General features: G+C 46.3%; 6 protein-coding genes across 6 annotated transcripts; 4 read left to right on the top strand and 2 right to left on the bottom strand.

Annotated features, from left to right (window-relative positions):
- Positions 1 to 1,440: 1,440 nt before the first annotated feature.
- EI90DRAFT_3120717 (uncharacterized protein) lies at positions 1,441 to 2,253 on the top strand (the record flags this gene model as incomplete). The annotated part of the gene is made up of 4 exons (XM_039063332.1): positions 1,441 to 1,521; positions 1,578 to 1,740; positions 1,788 to 2,101; positions 2,155 to 2,253. 4 exons carry the CDS (start codon positions 1,441 to 1,443, stop codon positions 2,251 to 2,253), a joined length of 657 nt encoding a protein of 218 aa, XP_038918330.1.
- A 3,303-nt stretch (positions 2,254 to 5,556) lies between these two features.
- EI90DRAFT_3176211 (uncharacterized protein) lies at positions 5,557 to 5,927 on the top strand (the record flags this gene model as incomplete). The annotated part of the gene is made up of 2 exons (XM_039066345.1): positions 5,557 to 5,685; positions 5,727 to 5,927. The coding sequence occupies exons 1-2, from the start codon at positions 5,632 to 5,634 to the stop codon at positions 5,925 to 5,927; spliced, it is 255 nt and encodes an 84-aa protein (XP_038918329.1). The 5' UTR covers positions 5,557 to 5,631.
- A 5,846-nt stretch (positions 5,928 to 11,773) lies between these two features.
- EI90DRAFT_3120716 (uncharacterized protein) lies at positions 11,774 to 12,467 on the top strand (the record flags this gene model as incomplete). The annotated part of the gene is made up of 3 exons (XM_039063331.1): positions 11,774 to 11,872; positions 11,925 to 12,173; positions 12,222 to 12,467. 3 exons carry the CDS (start codon positions 11,774 to 11,776, stop codon positions 12,465 to 12,467), a joined length of 594 nt encoding a protein of 197 aa, XP_038918328.1.
- Positions 12,468 to 15,059: 2,592 nt separating this feature from the next.
- Positions 15,060 to 15,497, bottom strand: EI90DRAFT_3120715 (uncharacterized protein; the record flags this gene model as incomplete). The annotated part of the gene is made up of 2 exons (XM_039063330.1): positions 15,060 to 15,359; positions 15,420 to 15,497. 2 exons carry the CDS (start codon positions 15,495 to 15,497, stop codon positions 15,060 to 15,062), a joined length of 378 nt encoding a protein of 125 aa, XP_038918327.1.
- Positions 15,498 to 17,158: 1,661 nt separating this feature from the next.
- EI90DRAFT_3048795 (uncharacterized protein) lies at positions 17,159 to 19,831 on the top strand. Its single transcript, XM_039059641.1, has 9 exons — positions 17,159 to 17,244; positions 17,303 to 17,564; positions 17,628 to 17,667; positions 17,729 to 17,810; positions 17,863 to 17,924; positions 17,980 to 18,088; positions 18,148 to 19,343; positions 19,407 to 19,505; positions 19,592 to 19,831. Exons 1-9 carry the CDS (start codon positions 17,181 to 17,183, stop codon positions 19,808 to 19,810), a joined length of 2,133 nt encoding a protein of 710 aa, XP_038918326.1. The 5' UTR covers positions 17,159 to 17,180; the 3' UTR covers positions 19,811 to 19,831.
- Positions 19,832 to 21,878: 2,047 nt separating this feature from the next.
- Positions 21,879 to 22,476, bottom strand: EI90DRAFT_2913963 (cyclin-like protein; the record flags this gene model as incomplete). The annotated part of the gene is made up of 2 exons (XM_039054514.1): positions 21,879 to 22,099; positions 22,158 to 22,476. Coding segments are annotated over 2 exons (540 nt in total), but the record flags the coding sequence as incomplete, so codon positions are not given.
- Between the last annotated feature and the right edge of the window lie 89 nt (positions 22,477 to 22,565).

The raw sequence follows: 22,565 nt of genomic DNA, 5'->3' as shown, positions 1-22,565 counted from the left end.
GACCTTTTGCTGATGTGGTTGCTCAAGGCAGGCAGGAGAGAAAGTGCAATACACAGAAAAGCCAGGCCAAGGGGTCTGTTTGCAAGAGTCAACGTGTCAACGACCCCATGGGAGACACCAACATTCCCATTTCTGATATTTCATTGGCACTGCCCACTCAAAATAGTGCCCAAAATGCAAAGGTGAATGGGGACATCAAATAAACGAAATTTTATTTGTAGCTCAGTGCTTCAGTAGTCAGAAAAAAAATAACTAGTTCACAAAGATTCCGTACATCATTGTAACATGCGGTTGCAAGTAAGTTCGTTGACTCCGAGACTTGTTTGGGTCCATCGGAACCAATTGATTCGACGATTGACAGAACGCGTCCAAATCACATCACCACTATCCATGCCTAAAGCCCCAGCTGCTGTTTCCAAGAAGGCCAATGTTGCCTACTCAGAGTCTTGTGCTCATTGTCAAAAGAGGCTGACTCCTCAAAATCTCAAGTGGCACAAAGCTGGTTGTCGTGTCAATCAGACCCGGGATCAAGTGAGGCAATGCATGATGGATGAGGATCGACAGTGTCATATCCATCCCCAGCCATCGACTTCTGATCCCTCCGATTCCTCCAGTCTACTTCCACTCCTTCTTCACTAACCTCGGAGCTCCCGTATTCCGCAATCCCCTCGGTACCCCTCGATGGTCACCACCCCCTCCTTTCAATTTATTACCTATGCCTCCCTAAGTACAGAGCCCCAAAGGCTTCCGGACAGCTCCAACGTCTGCTAGTGCACTCCTGCCTCTGCTGGACAATACACTCGCTTGCCCTGCAAAGCCCACCTTCAGGCCTATCCTGTCACGACCACGCATTCTGACCCAGATGCCGGCCCTTATTCTGTTTCCTTTTGTTTCATTTTGTCACCTGACTCATTCAGTTTCTTACTATATATATATGTATATTACATTATTATAACTTTAGTCTGAATATCGACATGGTTTGTCCCCCCTAACAAGGCAGCCCAAGCCACTTCGAAATGTGGGCACTGAGACAGTAGGTGGGCACAGCGCTCTCTTGGAGTCGCTGAGGCTGAAGCCCAACCCCGGAGCCTTGTCCCCGCCAGTCGTCCCCGTTTGCTGACCCGTACCTAACATATCCCTCCTTTCCGTTTCTGGGTTATCGCCTGCCTTTCCGTTAACCCCATAACCTGACTCGTCGGTAATATTCAATTGGCTAATGTCTAAACCCCGTTAGCTCCGCTCTGCTTGGCTCTGCCATTTGCGGACCCACCCTCGCTGTAACTATATATACTTAACTTGTACATAGGTTGCACTCCAGTAATAAAATCGACTAGAGTTTACCCTCTTCAGTTCTGGTGGCCAGTTAGTAAGTTAGGGCACGGATGTGTTTACTTGGCACAGCGCTCCTGGCATAAGTTGCTGAGGCCGAAGCCCTCCGTCATGGAGACACTCCCTCGTCTCAACCAGGTCTCTGACAGACAGCGTCTTTATGATGCTATAGAAAGATCGAAGGGTTCAGTGGTATGTATACCTTTTTCTTTTTAGGCAGTCACTGGCAGGACTTTGAACTATGACAGCTTCTCTCTTCAGGAATGCATCGCACTCCAGGGACTGGGGATTTATTAGAAGACGTTGAAATCTTTGAGTGTCCCTTGGGTTCATTAGATGCTACAATAGCTATACAGACCGCCGATGCAAGCATGCCTGAATCATCCATGCCCACAGCTGAGGCACACCAAGGTTCGCACTGTGTCCACTTTGACATCCTTATTCATATTCCTTTCCAGACAGTTTTCCTACTCATCCCAACTTGGATGCCATCAAGATCTTTGTTAGAACCCACCCTAAAGCCTGGATGGCCACTTCATTATTATTATCTGCAGCTCCAACACCCGTTATGTCCAACTTTGAAGCATTCCACCCACTCGCCACCAAAGAAGATCTTGAATTCATGGACATCTGCATTAGGAACAACATAAAGAATGAGGTAATCGATTCTCTCCTTCAGCAACATGCGAGGATTCCAAACTCACCAATAACACTAAAAAGTCACCAGGAACTGTTCCAAATACTTGATCGGGCATCCAATGCCTCAACCACTGTAAGCACAATGCTATTACAGTTAACTGTAGTCGTAGCTAATCTTTCATCGAGTTTGAGACAGTCACCGTTGAACATCGACTGCAAACCCTCTATCAGAAAGTCAAAGTGCTTTGTAAATCAATCTTCGACTGGGTCATGGAGCTCCTGTGAGACCCCTTCATCTGTCCATCTGTTCATTGGTACCCAGAGCAACAGTACTCCCAGCATCCTGATGGTTCATGGGTGCGACGCATTGGGGAGCCGTGGACAGGTGATGACTTTTGGGCTGCCTGGGTATTTCCCTTCATAGTGTATTCTAGCTAGCTAATCTGTTCCGATAGGATGCTATCCCCAAAAGTACAAATGGAATCGAAAACTGTCTATTGGGCATCTATATCTACGCTGTAGGAGAAATAACGGTCACACTATGGAAACCCATTATGGAAATATGCCAGATAAATCACAAAACCCCATACGACAAGTAGATATGAGAAAATAGAAGAACCTGAATTTTAACGAAATTTTACGAATTATTATGACTACATACGATAAAATGGAAGAAAGGAAATTAGCAAAAATACTTCAAGCTTAGCATCAACAAGACGGAATTCTCGGTTGAATTTATAGAAAATATTAAACTAAGAATTAGGACAATTGACCAAGATTTGACTATAAAAACAACCAGAGAACCTCCATGGAAACTACTTTCCCACGTCCGCACACGTAGCCGAGGATGGAAGTACCACGGAACAAGGATTCCTCAGAAACTAATGCAAAATTCAAAGTCGTGTTTATAATAGGAAATGTAGATGTCACCCAAACGGACCCAATGAAAGTAATTACAGGGAAAACTACCCATAAACGACGGAGATATGACTGAAACCCCCAGAAAACGAGGACAATGTTTAAAAAGCAAGTGCGAAGAACAACCATTAACGACCAAGATGAGCTTGATAGCCCATTAGAAAGGAAGGGATCTAATCTTAATTCACCCAAACTTTCACAATAAAAGGATCACGCATTAATGAGATATCCAATAATGGGAATAGCGACATCAAAAGTCCGGGCTCAGGGAAAAGACGAAGTTTACGTAGGATCCATAATTAAAACATACAACGAAATTAACACGGAAATTATAAAAAATAGAGAACTATAGTTATGCAAATTTTCAGCCCAAACGGTCCAGCCGTTGTGAAGTTATACCAACGATGGGAATATAGAAATCCGCATCATGTTTAATGACACGTGAGGGTGGCAATGCAAAGGGAACCGGCTGTCGGAACCGAGATCCGCACTTCAGCAGATCGCGAAGACCAATTCCCATCCAAATAAGGAAGAGCCCAGTCAAAACAAAGCACAGAAAGTGCAAAACAACCTTAGATCATGAGGGAAAAATCTGAAATAAATCACGGAAGCCCATATGAAGGATACAAACACCCGCGCATACCATAAATCCCGAACAATTAAACAGAAACAGTGCCCACATCTGAACGACTATGGGAACGATGCACGTGATGTCAGGGACAGCTCCGAAAGCGGCGAGGTCCCGGTGCGAGGGACTCGATGGGACAGGTGTCAGCTATGCGTAGCGACAGTCCCGTTGCGGGGTGAGCGTCCCCGACCACTTAGTCTGAAGTGGGAAGTTGAGAAGAAGGCTGCTTCTTCTGTTCCCACCCCAGGTGCTATTATATACATGCGGTCGGGGTCACGTGGGAGGAGCCATGTCATCCCCGCACACAGCCGCACTCCCCTGGGTATCTCCATGGGAGATCCTGGAGGTGTGCCACTCTGCAAGCAGGAATGCGCACGGCGATCGGGGGAGCGGGGTTAGGTGTGTTAGTAATACATAGAGAAGGGGAAGTCGACCATAGAACGGAAATAGAAAGAAAGAAGGAAAAGGGGGAAGAAGAGACAAAGGGTGATAGCAGGGAAGCGGAGTAGGGTGGCACGGCACGGGGTCAGGTGGGGTGTGCCCTGACACGTGATTACTGAATGTGCGTGCAAACTTTTGCTAACTCGACGGATACCAGGAAATAGAACACAACTTTAGTACCATTGGAAAGGTGGGAATAAATGAAAATTTATGATACCAAGAATGCGAAAACCATTCAGAAATGAATGATACAAGGACATGAAGTTAGAAACCTGAAAATGTGTGGGAAGACAGCTTCAAGAGGTCCAGAGCCCTAAATAAAATACATAAAAATATGATATCTTCGAGGACGACCTACTATAACAACGAACAATACATATGAAGGATTAGGATGTGATAATACAAAGGGGAATCAGGGGAGATGAACGAAATCCACGAAATCCACTAAACTATGACGGACCATGGTGGGAATTTTAGGGAACAATATTCTAATGAAGTGGAGAGCTATAATACATTTGTTTGAGTAATTCTTGACTACTAGCAACTTTTTCTTTCGGTTCTAAACCTGAATAATTCACTCATTTACCAGTTCAAGTCTCATTTTAACTAAATGTCGCTGGATAAAAATGGAATAAATCAGCTGAAGGTCTCAGCGCAGCCATACGCATAGTAATGCGAAGTTTGAATTCAGAATCACTGAGTCATAGCGAATTTAATGGTAAATATGAGGAATTTGAAATAGGAAACTGCGACAAATGCAGCGCAGTCAAGTTCTAATTAACCATTAAAATAGTTTAGGCGAGGAAGGACAATAAGGGTTCTAGGTGCAGTCTGACTGCAGCAGAACTATAGCATGAAAATTTCATTTTTTTTTCAGTTTGAGAAAAATACACTGTAAATAAATCCTGTAAATATGAGGAAGAGCGTGAAAAAGGAAGGCGACCCAAGGAGTATAAAAGGGAGACCCTTTCTGCGACTTTTTGCCCCCCTCAGAGAAGAAAATAGAGTATTATTTTTCTCAAGCATTTCTGGTTGTCACTCCAGCGCAAAAAAGTGATATACAGTTAAGATTGCCACTGTAGTAAAAGGCAGCAATTAAGGAGAGAAATATTAAGTAGATATTTCAACAGGAGAGCTGGTTAACACTCCAGATTTCAAAGTGTAAACACAAAACAGTTATTTTGCTACTGTTAAAACAAGCAATAAAATAAGACAAAAATAAAACAAACTCAAGGGATACTCCAGACACAATCTAAATCCATTAACTGAGTAGAATCTTTGAAACTTAACCAAGTAGAAGATTTAATTCAAGTTAAAATCCAAATTAAACAACTCTACACAGAATTACACCCAGACAAATTAAGAAATTACAATAGAGGAACAGCTCCACAGGGCTTGGTTTATCTGTAAGTCAATTCTCAGAAACTTTTAGACCAACCCATAAAATAGAATTAGCCAAAACACTCGGATTGGTACTATAATTACAACAAATATTACTAGTACACTTCCCCATCCTAACTAAAGAACCAGGGAACAGCTTGGTGGTGGTCTCGTTTGAACCTCCCAACTGACCTTCCTTCATTCTCTCCTTCAATGCTGACAAATCAAAACTCTCCTCTTTCGGCTCTGTCAACAGTTACCCCGTTATTGCACAACTGGCCAATCTGCCCTGATCTATGAGAAATTCCCGAGGAGTTGGTGGTGGATGCTTGGTTGGGTGGTTGCCAGATGTAAGTGCTATTAAGCCTAATATTTGTATCATTGTAATCAGCTCCATCCAAACGGATCCGAAAGCCATGACAGCCATTGGGCTGAATTCCAAGCACAAATTTACCAACAAGCCATGTCTGAGATCCTCCGGTCACTATGTCGGCCAGGCGCATATGGACAAAACATAGTGTGTGCAGATGGGGTGACGAGACACATTTTCCCTTTCATATTTGGACTCATTGCAGACAATCAAGAAATGTGAGTATGTTATATCATGAATAATCCTGCTGATATATTGTCAGGGACAGCTCCGAAAGCGGCGAGGTCCCAGCGCGAGGGGCTCGATGGGACAGGTGTCGGCTATGCGTAGCGGCAGTCCCGTCGCAGGGCGAGCGTCCCCGACCACTTAGGCTGAAGTGGGAAGTTGAGTTATCATTAAAAGGGAAAAGCTATGGTACTTACCTGAAGTGGGAAGTTGAGAAGAAGGCTGCTTCTTCTGTTCCCACCCCAGGCACTATTATATACATGCGGTTAGGGTCACGTGGGAGAAGCCACATCATCTCCGCACACAGCCGCACCTCCCCGGGTGTCTCCGCGGGAGATCCCGGAGGTGGCTGCTCAGTATGCAGGAGTGTGCGCAGCGCATGCGGCGATCAGGGGAGCGGGGTTAGGTACATAGTGGTACATGGAGAAAAGGGAAATCGACCGTAGAATAGAAATAGAGGAGAAGGGGAAAGTGAGGAAGGAGGGACGGGGGATGATAGCAGGGAAAGCGGAGTAGGGCGGTACGGCGCGGGGTGCGGCACAGGGTCAGGCAGGTGTGCCCTGACATATATTTATGACAGATGGAGCATGTTAGCAATGCGGGGCGGTCATTCAATAATGCCATGCCCTATCTGTCTTATACCCCGGGACATGTTAAGTCGGCTCGATCTGGTGTTTGAGAGATGCACAAAGGTTCAATCGTGCAATGTCATTAATGTGGCAGCAACTATGGCAAGTAAGGGTGGGGCTGAGGAACTCCTAAAGTCACAGGGACTCTGATCACATGAGGTAAGCTTTGCACTCTCAGTGGTAGGCTCAACTCATGGCCCAAAGAGCGTGTTTTCAACAGTGCCTAACTGTGACCCCCATTGGGCTGTTACATTTGATGTTTTACATACATGGCTCAAGGGCATCTGGGGGGATCATATGTTTGCGATGATCAGAGGTGTTGTCCCTCTCCTTGGAAGGGACATTGTTGGATGATTTGAGACAATGTAAGTTCAAATATGTCAGGGACCGGTCCAGGGTCGAGAGCGTCCGGGTATATCGCCCGGCGCTGAGGGCCCGGTGGGGTGTGAAGCAGGCGTGTACGGCAACGGGTCCGGCGCAGGCAGATGTCCCTGAAGTGGGAATGGTGTTAATTATCATTAGAAGGAAAACTAAGCTACTTACCTGAAGTGGGAATGGTGAGAAGAAGACTGCTTCTCTGGTTCCCACCCCAGGTGTGTTTATATACATGGTGCTCAGGTCACATGAGAGTTGCCACGTCATCCCCATGCACAGCCCCAGCCACCCGGGTATTCCCATGGGGGATCCCAAAGGGATCCGCTGCAGGCGTTGAAGGAGAGAACGAAGGAAGGTCAGTTGGGAGGTTCAAACGAGACCACCACCAAGCTGTTCCCTGGTTCTTTAGTTAGGATGGGGAAGTGTACTAGTGTTATTTATTGTAAATAAAGTACCAATCCGAGTGTTTTGGCTAATTCTATTTTTATGGGTTAGTTTTAAAGTTCCTGGGAATTGACTTACAGATAAACCGAGCCCTGCGGAGCTGTTTCTTTATTGAAATTTATTAATTTGTCTAGGTGTAATTCTGTGTAGCGTTGTTTAATTTGGATTTAAACTTGAATTTAATCTTCTACTTGGTGAAGTTTCAAAGATTCTATTCAGTTAATGAATTTGGATGGTGTCTGGAGTGTCCCTTGAGTTCGTTTTATTTTTGTCTTTATTTTATCGCTTGTTTTAACAGTAGCAAAATAACTGTTTTGTGTTTACACTTTGAAATCTGGAGTGTTAACCAGCTCTCCTGTTGAAATATCTACTTAATATTTCTCTCCTTAATTGCTGCCTTTTACTACAGTGGCAATCTTAACTGTATATCACTTTTTCGCACTGGAGTGACAACCAGAAATGCTTGAGAAAAATAATACTCTATTTTCTTACTTCTCTAAGGGGGGCGAAAAGTCGCAGAAAGGGTCTCCCTTTTATACTCCTTGGGTCGCCTTCCTTTTTCACGCTCTACCTTCTATTTACAGGATTTATTTACAGTGTATTTTTCTCAAACTGAATAAAAAGTGAAATTTTCACGCTATAGTTCCACTGCGCTTTGCTGCGCTGAACTGCGGCTCTACTGCGGTCAGACTGCGCCTGGAATCCTTATTGTCCTTCCTCGCCTAAGCTATTTTAATGGTTAATTAGAATTTGTCTGCGCCGCATTTGCTGCAGTTCCCTATTTCAAATTCCCCATATTTCCCATTAAGTTCGCTATGACTCGGTCATACTGAATTCAAACCTCGCATTACTATGCGTGCAACTGTGCTGAGACCTTCAGCTGATTTATTCCAATTTTATTTAGTGACATTTAGTTAAAATGAGACTGAAATGATAAATGAGTGAATTGTTCAGGTTTAAAACTGAAAGAAAAAGTTGCTAGTAATCAAGAATTACTCAAACGAATGTGTTATAGCTCTCTACTTCATTAGAACATCGTTCCCTAAAATTCCCACCATGGTCCGTCGTAGTTTAGTAGTTTTTCGTGAATTTCGTTCATATTCCCTGATTCCCCTTTGTATTATCACATCCTAATCCTCCATATGTATTGTTCGTTGTTATAGTAGGTCGTCCTCGAAGATATCATATTTTTATGTATTTTATTTAGGGCTCTAGACCTCTTGAAGCTGTCTTCCCGCGTGTTTTCAGGTTTCTAACTTCATGTCCTTGTATCTCATTCATTTCTGGATGTTTTCTCACGTTCTTGGTATCATAAATTTTCATTTATTCCCACCTTTCCAATGGTACTAAGGTTGTGTCCTATTTCCCTGTATTCGTTGAGTTAGCAAAGTTTCGCGCGCACATTCGGTAATCACGTGTGTCGTTCCCATAGTTGTTCGTATGCGGGAGCCGTTTTCGTTTAGTTGTTCGGGATTTATGATATGCGCGGGTGTTTATTTCTTTCATATGGGCTTCTGTGATTTATTTCAGATTTTTCCCTCATGATCTAAGGTTGTTTTGCACTTTTCGTGCTTTGTTTTGACCGGGCTCTTCCTTATTTGGACGGAAATTGGTCTTCGCGATCTGCCGAAGTGCGGATCTCGGTTCCGACGGCCGGTTCCCTGCGCATCGCCACCCTCACGTGTCATTACACATGATGCGGATTCCTATATTCCCATCATGGGTATAACTTCACAACGGCTGGACCGTTTGGGCTGAGAATTTGCATAACTATAGTTTCCTATTTTTCATAATTTCCGTGTAAATTTCGTTGTATGTTTTAATTATGGATCCTACGCAATCATCGTCTTGTCCCTGAGCTCGGACTTTTGATGTCGCTATTCCCGTTATTGGATTTCTCATTAACGCATGATCCTTTTATTATGGAAATTTGGGAGGATTAAGAGTAGATCCCTTCCTTTCTAATGGGCTATCAAGCTTGTCTCGGTCGTTACTAGTTAATCTTCGCGCTTGCTTTTTAGACATTGTCCTCGTTTTGCAGGAGTTTTAGTCATATCTCCGTCATTTATGGGTAGTTTCCCCTGTAATTACTCTCATTGGTTCCGTTTGGGTGACATCTACATTTCCTATTATAAACACGACTTTGACTTTTGCATTAGTTCCTGAGGAATCTTTGTTCCGTGGTACTTCCATCCTTGCTACGTGTGCGGACGTGGGAAAGTAGTTTCCGTGGAGGTTCTCTGATTATTTTTATAGTCAAATCTTGGTTGATTGTCCTAATTCTTGGTTTAATATTTGCTATAAATTCCCCCGAGAATTCCGTCTCGTTGATGGTAAGCTTGAAGTATTTTTGTTATTTTTCTTTCTTTCGATTTATCGTGTATAGTCATAATAATTCGTAAAAATTCGTAAAATTCGTTAAAATTCAGGTCCTTCTATGTTCTCATATCTACTTGTCGTATGAGGTTTTGTGATTTATCTGGCATATTTCCATAATGGGTTTCCATAGTGTGGCCGTTATTTCCCCTACAGTGTGCATGCTGGGCATACCTGGGGGTCGTCCAGAGCGTCTGGGGCTGGGTGGGTCATGCATGGGTCGCGGGCGGGTTAGTAGTACATCGATCAAGGGAAGTCATCCATGTAAATAGAAATAGGAAGAATAGAGAATGAGACAGAGAAGAAATAAGAAGAGGGGGAAGTGGAGGGAGGAGGAGACAGGAAGGGGAAGAAGGGGGTACCGCATCAGCAAAAGTCCGTTATGCTCCGGAGCATCAGGAGTGGCTGGAGCATGTGGGAGACAAAACAGCAGATTGGGCACTCCTGGAGCCAATAGTGTTCTCCTGGGAGGGGGTTCAGGAGCAGCTGGGAGTGGTGAGGAGTATGCAATGTGCCAGGAGCAGTGGGAGGAAAATTTTGGTCTCTAAAAGTTGAAAAAAAAAATTTAGGGAAAAAAATCAAAAAAAAATCAGGAACTATAGTGCCTTTAAAGTGCTTTCAGGACATATAATTATTTGCAAAATTGAGGAAGAAATGATGGAGAAAAATGGAAAATACTTTTGGAGACCCGAGAAGTAATGAGAACTGAATTGATGGGAAAGTCTGAAAATTGAATAGGAAAGTGAGGGGAAGCCTTGTAGCATTGTTATTTTCTGCTGTTCTGATTTTTCCTGATTGTTCTTGGTCTCACTCCCAGCTGCTCCTGGACCCTCCCAGGAGCTTTCAGGAGCTTCCAGGAGTATTGAGCAGCTGGGAATGAGACCAAGAAGAATCGGGAAAAATCACAACAGCAGAAAATAACAATGCTACAAGGCTTCCCCTCACTTTCCTATTCAATTTTCAGACTTTCCCATCAATTCAGTTCTCATTATTTCTCAGGTCTCCGAAAGTATTTTCCATTTTTCTCCATCATTTCTTCCTCAATTTCGCAAATAATTATATATCCTGAAAGCCCTTCAAAGGCACTACAGTTCCTGAATTTTTTTTTGATTTTTTCCCTAATTATTTTTTCAACTTTTTAGAAGTCCCTATTTTTCGAATTTTCCTCATTTCCCTCTATATTCCCCTCTTATTCTCCCCCTCATTCTCCCCCTCATTTCCCCCCTCATTTCCCCCCTCATTCTCCCCCATTTCCCCCTCCTCCATATTCTGCAAGTCCGAAAGTGATTAAGTTGCCAGATTAATCATATATCAGGCCATAAATTTTGACTGTGTATTGGTGAGTCTCAGTGTCCTTGATGTATAGTATAGTGTTTGATCTAAATGTTAAGTAGTGTCTTGTTGTGTTAGTCTTGTGGTAGGAGGTATTCATGGGGAGTCTTCCCTCTTTTTTTCCTTTTCATTTTCAAATGCTCCAGGAGCTCCCAGAAGCTTCTCACCCCTATACATTTTGAAGCATTAAATTGTATTTACTGGATATGTTTGTGCACAAAGCAATGCTCCATGCCCTCCTGGGAGTGCCCTGGAGTACCTGACCAACTCCGGAGGAAATGAGCTGTTCCTGGACCGGCCAATCTCCTCCTGATTCTCCCAGTGCTCCCCATACTCCGGAGCACTCAGGAGCATAACAATTTTTTGCTGATGCGGGTGGGGTGGAGCTGGGTGGAGCCAGGTGAGGCGGGTGTGCCCTGACAAAATATTCCCAAGACTCATTCCATCTCCTGATATCTAGTGCCCTGATAGGTTATCCTCACTCCCATGATGGAAGGGCCTCAAATCATTCCCATCAGGCATCCTCAGCCAGAGTTTCAATGATGGAACCATGAAGGACCATGTACTCCAGGTAAGGAATTAATTTCAATATTGTGTTCGTATTTGCTTATTATGCCCCAGGCCATCTTGCATGCAATGCATGCATTGAATCCCAACCTAATACACTTAATACACTGTGTACGGAACATGGCAGTAATCAACATCTTGTTCCAATGTGAGATCCTGGATGATGATAGAATTTTGCGTGGACACACGGCCCTTCAAGAGCTTCAACAATTGACTCAGGTATGATTTCTGTCATTGTGCCGATTTACTCATTCAACATCTCTCACAAAAGGGAGAACTTGTGCCTGCAACACTTATTGCTCGATCAGAGGACCTCCGAGAGAAGATGCGAAGCAAGCAGGCATCCAATGGACACAAGTCCTGGTCATTCTCCAAATTCCACATCCTACTTCATCACAGTTTCTCATCCTTCACAGCCAAAGGAGTGCCTGCAAACTCAAGCACGAAACCAAATGAAAAGGAGCACAAATTTTTTCGCGATACATTTCATGCAGGCAATTTCAAGAACACCGCCAAGCGAGTTCATACCTACCACCTTAATCTGTCCCAGTAATAACATTAGAAATAGGTTACCATCCAGACACAGCAAGTCCAAATCCTGGACCTTATTCGTCAAGACATCGAACATTCCACCACCAGCACCAGTGACCCATCCACTGTGGCACTGGAAGGACCCATCAATTCTGCAAGTGAAGCACAAAGCCCCAGTGCCAATAGACCCAGAACTTTGAAAGCTGTTGCATGCTCAATTTTCTTTATTGAGCAATCTCACTTGGACGAACCCGTGTATCTTGGCTTGACTCTGAAGTTCTGAACTTTCCTTCATACTAACTATGGACTGCATAATATTGATGGATCCAAGGCAAATTGGGTACGTTGACTTGCGATAATATATGCATCATCATTTTAACTTCTCTTCTGGGTTTAGGTGATTCTATGACACTACTACAAGATCCGGTATCGATCTTTCGATGATGGAAGTTGGGGTGAAGAATTCATATGGACAAACAAGACTTTCCATGGTCATCACAGGGATGATGCTGTAGTGATGGGGGACCTGTCCAGCAGTGTGAAGTTTGCCCATGTCAGAGACTGTCAGGGCACACACCCTGACTAGCCCGGACCCGGACCCGCATCCGGACCTGCACCTGGACCCACATGTGCGCCTCCGCCCTGCACACTCCGTGCGCCGCATGCTCCGGGCCCGGTTCCTACCCTTCATGTGACTTCTGGGTATCCCCGGAAGTTTTCGCCATATTGGGGCCACTGTGGGAATGTGAGAAGTTAACCTTCTTCTCACTTTCTTACCCACAGTAGGCAAGTGTAGCCTACTTTCTATTTATCTATACACTTTCTTACCCACAGTAGGTTATGCCTTAGGATAGGCTATTTACACACAGGGCTGTGGGCTATAGAGAGAAGGGTCATGGGGACCTGGGGTCCATCCCCTGACAGAGACCTGATCGAGACAAAGGAGTGTCTCCATGGCAGAGGGCTTTGGCCTCAGCGACTTGTGCCAGGAGCGCTGTGCCAAGTAACACGTCTGTGCCCTAACTTACTAAACTGGCAACCAGAACTGAAGAGGGTAAACTCTAGTCAATTTTATTACTGAAGTGTAACCTATGTACAAGTTGAGTATATATATAGTTACAGCGAGGGTGGGTCCGCAAATGGCAGAGCCAAGCGGAGCGGAGCTAATAGGGTTAGACATTAGCCGATTGAATATTACCGACAAGTTGGGTTACGGGGTTAACGGAAAGGCAGGCGATAACCCAGAAACGGAAAGGAGGGATAGGCCCAAAGGTGGGCGTTGCAGGGCAAGCAAGTGTATTGTCCAGCGGAGGCGGGAGTGCGCTAGCGGATGTCAGAGCTGTCCGGAATCCTTTGGGGCTCCGTACTTAGGGAGGTGTAGGTAATAAATTGAAAGGAAGGGGTGGTGACCATCGAGGGGTACCGAGAGAATTGCAGAATACAGGAGCTCTGTCAGGGCACAACCCCTGACCCCACACACCCTCAGGTACCCTTCCCCCATTTTCTCCTATTTTTCCCTTCACTGTTCCACAATCCCGCATGCATGCAGACCGTGGGAACATTCTGGGCGAGCTGCTTGCCCAGAATCTTCCCACGGGGGGTGCCAATTATGGAAAGTCGGCAAAGAGCCGAAAACTGTATAGTTCCCGGCTCCCATTTGTAGCAGCTTCACAGGAGGTTGAGAAGGTTACCCTTCTTCTCAACTCATTTCCTGTGAAGGCTGGGGCTAGCCCCCTCAGTGAGTTTGAAGACCTTGGACTGGGACTAGATACCCCAGCGACTTGGAGGATCCCCTTGGGCCCATCACGGAACGAGGGCTGGGCCCTGACAAGCTCCGAGGTTAGTGAGGAAGGAGCGGAAGTAGACCGGAGGGATCGGAGGGATCAGAAGTCGATGGCTGGGGATGGATATGACAGCCCAAGTCCATGCACTGCTTGAGATATCTGCGGGATTGTCCCAGGATCTCATTGCACTAGTGTCCGACTTCCACATGGCCTCACTCTCTGAGTATATGGCACAAGACCGAGCCACTGGATTCTTGCTATTCCAACTCGACAACGCCAAAAATTCTCACTTTGTGCCAGTGATGGACTTCACTCAGCAGGCATTTTTGGCCCCTACATCTGACAGACAGCGGCCTCGCCATTACTTACTTAACGATGTAATCGATACAGACATGTTTTTTCGCTTGAAAGGTTGTCATCCCTCAGCATGTAATATTGCGGGACCCTCAGACAACTAATATGACGTGTATCACAATAATTTATATGTGGCATCCTCAGCAGCCCGTAAGAACTATGGTATTATACCCATATACAGTGTGTTCGAGTATTTTCTCATGAAGCATTGTAATGGGCCACTAAAGCATTGTAACGCATTGAGAGCTTCTTAACACGTTAAAACAAAATCCCGTGTTTTGCGACATGCGGTCACGTTAGCACGTGACAGAGCGGCATATCCCACTACATTACATCTGTACATGAGGGGCCTCGACGATGGATGTCAGTCGAGGGGGAGTTCTGCTACCACAGCGAACACCCAGCACGGGCCTAAACCTTCACACGGTGCCCCTGTTTAAAACTAATTAGGCCTGTAACATCTGAAGGGAGGATGACGTGGCCACCGTGGTAATGCCAATCAACTGCAACCCCGTAAGCCCAGAGCCGCACTGGCTGGAGAGATGCAAGAGCATGGGTGCATGTCCCGCCATCAAGCCAACCCTTCCTTTTTCTTCTCACCACTACCTTTTTGGGATGACGAGCGTGATAGTGGCAACGCCAATGGTGACCTCCATAAGCCCAGACGGGACTGGCCAGAGGACTGTGAGTTCAAGTCCCACCGTCACCCCAACCCTTCCTTCTTTTTCTCTTCTCCACTACCTTTTGGGATGGTGAGGTGCAATAGTGGTAGCGCCAATGGTAGCCTCCATAAGTCCATGGGCAGGCCGGAGGAGTGCAGGTTCAAGTCCTGCCATCACCCCAACACCCTTCCAATTCATCTTTCTCTCCACTACTTCTTCATGATGAGGCGCGATAGTGGTAGCGCCAACGATAGCCCCATATGCCGACAAAAAGTTGACTGCAAGGAATGCAGGTTCAAGTCCTGCCGTTGTAGGCAGGATAATCGCCCACAGGCAGAGCCGGCTCGGATACCCGATTTCACGACTATAAAACCACTTCCATTCACACAACAACCCGATACAAATTCGACATCTAAAAATAGTCCTAATTCTTACGATTCTGACGGTACCAAGAACATCCCAAACGGTGGAGATTTGACGGAGTTCTATGTTGGGCAAGTTAGGCACGGGCATGTGTGAGTGTGGGAATCTCAAGCGGCAACCCAGAATTCCTGCCTCACTCGTTCCCACGGCGTCTAATAAATTGGTAAAAATGCTCATTGGCTGCGTGAGAGTTATCTCCGGCTTCATTTCCAATTTTGGCCTTTAATTCCGCAAATCTGTTGAGATATCGCTTATTTTCTGATATTTTCATATTTTTGCATCATTTCAGATATTGATCAATATTCTTTTATTGTTACTGTTACTTTTTTTATTATTTCGCCTAATAAGGTACCCAGGTACCATATGGTGCCAATATTTGCCATCTATTCTTTCTAAAAATAATTATTAGATATAATCCTGTACATACCGGATTTTGAAAAGAAGTTCTCCCCTCCCCCAAATTCTCTAAGGTGCTAGGACGCGCTAGAGTGGGTGTGAGTGAGTGGAATTCCAACAGTAGGAATAAGGGCAGTGATCTAGCTCACAACAAGTGAGTAGTGGACACTGAGCCCGGACCTTGCAGAAATCCCGGAGAACCCACACGGAGTTTAAGGATCGAGAGCGTAGCGAAGTTTAGCCAAGAAGTAGGAGTTTTGGAGAGTTTGGCCCCACAAGCTTAGTTGGCATAGAGAGCTGCTAGCCCTCTTTCACCGTCACCCCAACACTTTCATTTCTCTCCACTACCCCTTCTACCAAAGGCCTATCTGCCACATGCCTTTATTCAACAAGCATGAGCAAGATGCCACCAACACCCATCACCTTTTGCTGCCACTGGAACATTCACCAGCCTACCGTGACATAAACCCGTGAAAGCACCCTCCAACTCACCCACCCGCAAGAACCGCGCACTCAAACATTGACTTAATCATAGGCACACAGCAGCAAAACATGCAACCCCAACACTGGGGGTCGTGTGTCCTTTTCTCTATCCAACCTCTTTCCACCTCCATTCTCCCTCACCCATTGTTCAATCTCAGTGCAGGGGTTGTAAGAAACCACCTCCACCTAATGCAGGCATTTAGTGTAATGGTAACACACTCTTGGTACCTATGCAGGGTTCTGCGGTTCAACTCCCAGAATGTCCATATTTTAGCATTTAGGTTCCCAAGACCATGTGTACAAATTCCAACAGGGGTCGCATGCCCCTTTATGTGTTATTGCTTCATTCTCCTTCACACCATTGATTACTCGATGTCTCATACTTCCTAGGTCAAACAAATTCCTTTCTTCACATCTTATGTTCTCCAAACTTTTTTCACCCGAGTCACTATAGTACGGCATATGCCGATAGGCACGGTTACGTACTCTAAAATGAATCCATCCATCCATCCATCTGTACATGAGGGGACTTTCACAACGTGGAGTGCCGTCGGGTTAGTAGGGTCGGGGTGACGGTGTCCTCTGGGTCTGGTTTCGGGTTGATTTGGTTCGTCTGTGGATGGGGTTACTCCCCGGGCTCAGTGCTGTCACGATGGGTGGCTTTCTTGAAAGTTTCGGTCGATGGGAACCGAGGTACGATCGGGTGTAAGTCTGGGTCTCTTGTCGATGGCGTGTGACTTCTTTAGGTACTTTATTGCAGCATGGAGTGACAGTGTGTTGGGGATGGCTTATGTAAGCGCTGACGAAGTGAATGCTTGAGCCCCACTGGTGTGGTTGTAAAACGATGATTCCGACCTCCCACACGAAAGAGTGAATCGGAACAAGGGAGTAAAAATGACACCAGAGAGTGTCGATAATTTTAAGAGCATCGTTTCTTTGGTCATCTTCTTATTTGCCAGTGAGTTCCGAGCAGATAGCTCTGCCCCTACTTTACTCAGCACAAAACATCTCTCAAGACGTCCTCGTGGTGATTCCGTTCGCAATCCGATGTACCCTTCCCGCCTTCATTGCACGTCCTCTGGAGACATTCCTCACCAAGTCACGCATAATACCGGGAAAACCATCCGCTGCGAATGAGCACCGTACAGCTTCTGCCTTGCTCGAATTCACCATTCCTATCGATCATTCAACTGCACCATTGTTGGCGGTCCTTATTCTGCTTTCGACTGGATCCATAACGGGCCGGGAAGTCAGAGATGGCGTGTTGGGATCTGATGGGTATGTTTAATGTACACCTACCAAGTTCCTCGTTTTTCAATTCTGATCCTGACCCTCTTCAAGAGTTAAACCTATTGACGTCATGGCACTCTTCATCTCGCTCGTACGTGAGAAATTCAAGTCGCGAACATGTCACTGGGCAAATTCATAAATGATGTCATCAGGCTTACATATCAATATCTCTGGATTCCACTGGCCTACTCCGTTTCTTAGCATTTTGGGTACTGAAGAAAGGTGGTTCCAAAGGTAAAACAAGTACATTATTAATGCTCCACTATGCTCATCCGCTACTGTGGAGGTCGCTTACTTTACCTCTTGCTATACATCTTTTTCTTTACCTCGGGAGTCGTGGTTGGGAATGTCAGTTTTTGATTCTCCTTCAATTCAGCATTCATAAAAGCCTTTTCCCCATTAGGATCCCGTCATCTTATCAGGAACAGCATTTCTGGCTTACATGACACGTACGGCCGGAATCGATGATCCCACTGCCTGGATTTACTCCCAATTTGCAATCGTGAACATCTGTGCGTGTTGTTCACACTTCCACGACGTTCTCTGAAGCCTAAATCCTCTCGTTCTGCAGCCTCAGCAGTGCTTGTATCCTCCAACCCAACAAACCTCGTTCTTTCAGGTGCTTTCGGTATTTCCTTCATCATCTACACAGCGAACGTTATCGTTCCAGTGTTCCTAACCGCCGCACTATTATTTCCTTGTCTCTTGGCATTTTTCATCAAGTTCCCCGACTATTCATCCATGAGAAAGGATAGGGATTCGAGAACCCCGGCATCTTTGCTCCCAAAATCTATCCACATTGATACGTTCATAAGTAGCACGTCTATATCGGGAGTTTCGGGGGCAACGAACAACATCGATCCTTCTCGTATGCTACTTATCGATCCTGGTGGAGCTTTTTTTGGGCTCCTCACTCTTGGAGTTACTCTTGTGGCTCTCTTGGCAACCAGCGCTGCTCATGTTGGAGTAGGAGTCTACGCGATCACTGTGCCAGCCGCCGTTCTCATGTTCCTCCGGGATGTGCTGCACGATTGGCGATCTAGTAGACCAGCTCAGGCCAAGGCTGGCGTCGGGACGATAGGAGACGAAGCTCACAGCGTGGATGGACATAGGCCTGGCAACCACGAATCAGTCGAGATGGATGCCCTTGACCGACCTCAGGCGCCTGCGGTGGCAATTGGAACCATCTTTTCGGAAAACCCTCAAAAGTTCCATCCATCCTTTGCGAGCACCTCATCCTTGCCACATACAGTTCCGGCTGAGCAAACTCTCACAGGGCTTGACGAAGCAGCAGTACTCACTTCTTCCGAACCCATCGATGAACCTCCATCTTCCGTGACTCTGGATAACAACAAAAACAACGAACTAGACCGTGGGCTTATCTCGTACCCTCCAGCAACGACGGCTTTGGACACTTCGAACAAGAACAAGAATCGCCCCAGGTTATTCCCTAGATCCACATCGCACCCAACCGTTCCTTCAACGTTAGAAGTCGAAGCGGCACAAAAACCACACTATACACTCATCACCTTCTTTCGCTCAGCAACATCAAAAATCTCCCGCGATTTTCCAACACCGGTAACGACGATCGCCCGTCTCCCACTCTCTTTACTTCCCTTCGCATTCTCGATGTTCATCCTCGTACAAGGTCTCGCATCCAACGGTTGGGTTGGAGTTCTCGTTGAATGGTGGGAAACGTGGGTACGTAAAACTGGAACCGTGGGCGCTGTAGGTGGTATGGGATTCATCGGAGTCATCGCTTGTAATGTGCGTCCGTGTGTATCAAATCAAGAAAGCGATGGATATCGCTAAAAAAAAATTGGGATATAGGTTGCGGGAACTAACATTGGAGCCACTATACTTCTCGCTCGTGTTCTTCAGCAATGGGACTCGACGTACACACCCTCCCTCCGGACCCGTGACGCAGCTGTACGTTCGGCTAGACTCTTCCCCCCATCCCCATCTCTCATCATACGCTAATTAATGATCACCCCCACCCCCCCCCCCCCTACCAGATATATGCCCTAGCTCTATCCTCCAACTACGGCGCCTTCTCACTATCCTTCTCCGCCTCGCTCGCAGGACTTCTCTGGCGCTCGATCCTCGCTCAGAAACACATTCATCTCAAACAGAAATATTTCGCTAGGATAAACGCTCCTATTGTTGCTTGCGCCATGATTATTGGGTGTTCGGTTCTACTGGCCCAAGTTTACATCATGAAAAAGGAGGATTAGACTATTTCGCTCGTTGTATCACCAAAAAATAAATAACTGAACATCCCTTACGGGACGATACTTGAATTAGAATTTGTTATGAACTACGTCTTGTGTATGTTGCCACTTCCGGAAGACTCAGCACGCAAGTCTTTACTTGGACTTTGGTACATCTAATCCCCCTGGGTTCGACGGATGGGTCCAACATACCTCCCCAGTTCGACAACACTACATCACTGGTTGTGACAAGTTCATATGCCGCAGCGGAGTCAGGGTCTCGGCTAAGCGAGCCTTTGAGCGAGAATCATCACCAGTCGTGTTGTATATTGATCCAGTCAAGGGTGGCAGAGATAGTGCAAATCGACAAACGATACAGTGGCAGATGAACAGAATGGTGAGATCTGGACACACAGCTGGTGATGTGTCTAAACGGTGTACAGTGTCATTGTTCTAAGATGTTGGACCGGGATGTGATGAATGTGACAATGGTAAAGCGAAATTATGGAAGAGGGATCAGAGTAAGTCACGATTGGAATAAAATGAAGAAAGCGGGGCATGCAAGAGGAAGCGAAACCAAGGAAGAAAAAAAAAAACAAGAATCTATGAAATGTCTAGGGAGACAGGTCTAAAACGAATTACGAATGTCACAGTCTAATGTTGATTGAGGCAGGGGAAAAAATGAAATTAGTTTGTCTAGGCTATAGAGTCCCGTGAAGGACAGGACTCGTCCGAAAGATGGGGAATGAGGAAATTGAAGGAATGACGTGTGCTATGAACATGCTTCGTTAATATGACTGTTCCAGTGGGATCACTGGCCAATCCGATAGTGATACTAGGCACCGGATGATACGGCCACCAAGAGGTTCCTCAGCGACGCAGAGAATCCGAGAGACTTTGGAGCCGGGAGGTTACGAACAGAACTTTTCTCTTGCTTCGAAAACCCAGAAGGTGAGTGGGCACACCCCGCGCGAGAATGAAGAACACTTTGGCGAAGTGCTGATGTACTCGCAGGAGCCGCGAGTCCATTTGATGAAGCAGATTTGTGGCTGAACAACCTCCCACTTACGCGACGGGGATGATGTTGAAGTTGGGGTGTGGAGCCTGCCACGGGAGTTACAACAGGTGGGCAAGGAGTATGATTTCGATGGGAAAATACAGACAGCCGATTAGAAGGAATGGTTGTGATGGTGCTGGAAGATGAAGCGAAGGAAGGCTGACTAGGGCGGGGACAGTCGGAAGAGAGGAAGCCATCCGTATTCTTGTTGTTTGAGCCCTTGGGGTCAAGAGTGGTCGCGGTGTCTGAGCGGCGACGACCCATGCCAAAGCGGAGCTTCTTTTGATTCGGGACGGCGGGCCGAGCAGCGGGTTGTAACTGAGGTACGGGTCGCATACCTAGTTCCCCGTACCTTTCTTTCTGACCCACGATCGTACCAATCCCAGCAAGTCCAGCCATTTGATCAGAAAGTTCTTCCATAGTTTTCTCTAAAGAGGCTATCTGTTCCTCAATGCGAAGCGAAGGTTCCACCAAAACAACATCAGGATAGTCGTCCTCCTCATCAGACGAGGAAGCAGCTGAAGACGAAGATGTACCAGCATCCTCAGTTAGGGAACTGGCCGATGAAGATAGGGAGGACGAGACAGAGTCAGTGGACGGCCCACGAGAAAGAACATTGCCCAGCACTGATGCAGTCATATACACATTAGTGTAAGATGGAGGTTCATCGACGATCCTTGCGGCAGATGACCCAGAGCCAGCGCGAGAAGATGATGATGATGTGGAAATTGAAGTTGAAACGGAAGTCTCGAGCGGTACTTGATAGGACCGAGGAGGCTTTGCTTTCGACACAGAGATTGGCTCGGGGAGCGGAACGCTGACGTCGGAACCATTCTTCTCCATTCGCTGACGCACACCTCTTGTGACACGTTCCATTGCCTTCTCGCGGGTCTCCCTATCTCGTGCCTTTTCTTCAGCCGCAAGCTTAGCAGAAAGAGCATTGACCGCAGCGACATTCTCTGGGGAAAGTTTTTTCCGAGCCTGAAGGGCGCGATGGAACCCGGAAGTACTTTCCACGGCGTCCTGGTGGACTTCAAGGAGCGGAGCCCAATCCATTAGTGCCTCCCTTTCAGTGAAGCTGAGTTTGAAGTCGAGGAGGAAAAGCATCTGCTTCTCCATCAGGTTGATCTCGCGGAGATCGAACAGATTATTGGCGCAAAACATCCAGTGGATGTTCTTCGGAGCACAGTCATTCAGATACTTTGCGGCAACAATAAGGGATGCTATGAACAAACGATGAGGAGTTCCCGGAGCAGCTGAAATAATATTCTCAGTCATTTAAACGAGTGCAAGCTTGAGAGGAAAATGACGTACCAGAGGCCAATGTGGGCATCCTGGCGCGAAGTCTGTTGAGATATATGACAACGCAAAGGAGTGTAGCCGTGTAAACATTGGATCGAGTGCAAACGTGCGTTATAAAATCCTCCAAATCGGGGATCTCCGGGCTTCCAGGAGGCTCAGGAGTCGGCAAGGAGTAGTCACCGTCACAGACGATTGACTCGGAGATCCACGCTATGTACGAGATCATCTCATACGTGACAGGGAGAGAAACCAATCGGAGGAGCCGGATGTTGTGGCAGTCCTGAGGCATCAAAGACGAAGGCAGGTTACGCACGGGATAGTTGGCGGGCATCTTGTTTAAGGTAAAGAGAGTCACGTTGGGTAGTGGAAGGAGGTGTGGGTCTTGAGGGACCAAACTCGCTGTTGCTTGAGGGACCAAAC

This window comes from Cantharellus anzutake (assembly GCF_015039405.1).
Source record: "Cantharellus anzutake strain C23 chromosome Unknown EI90scaffold_14, whole genome shotgun sequence".
Classification (NCBI taxonomy): domain Eukaryota; kingdom Fungi; phylum Basidiomycota; class Agaricomycetes; order Cantharellales; family Hydnaceae; genus Cantharellus; species Cantharellus anzutake.
Note: the sequence above shows the minus strand (reverse complement) of the source record. Positions and strands in the feature narration are given on the sequence as shown.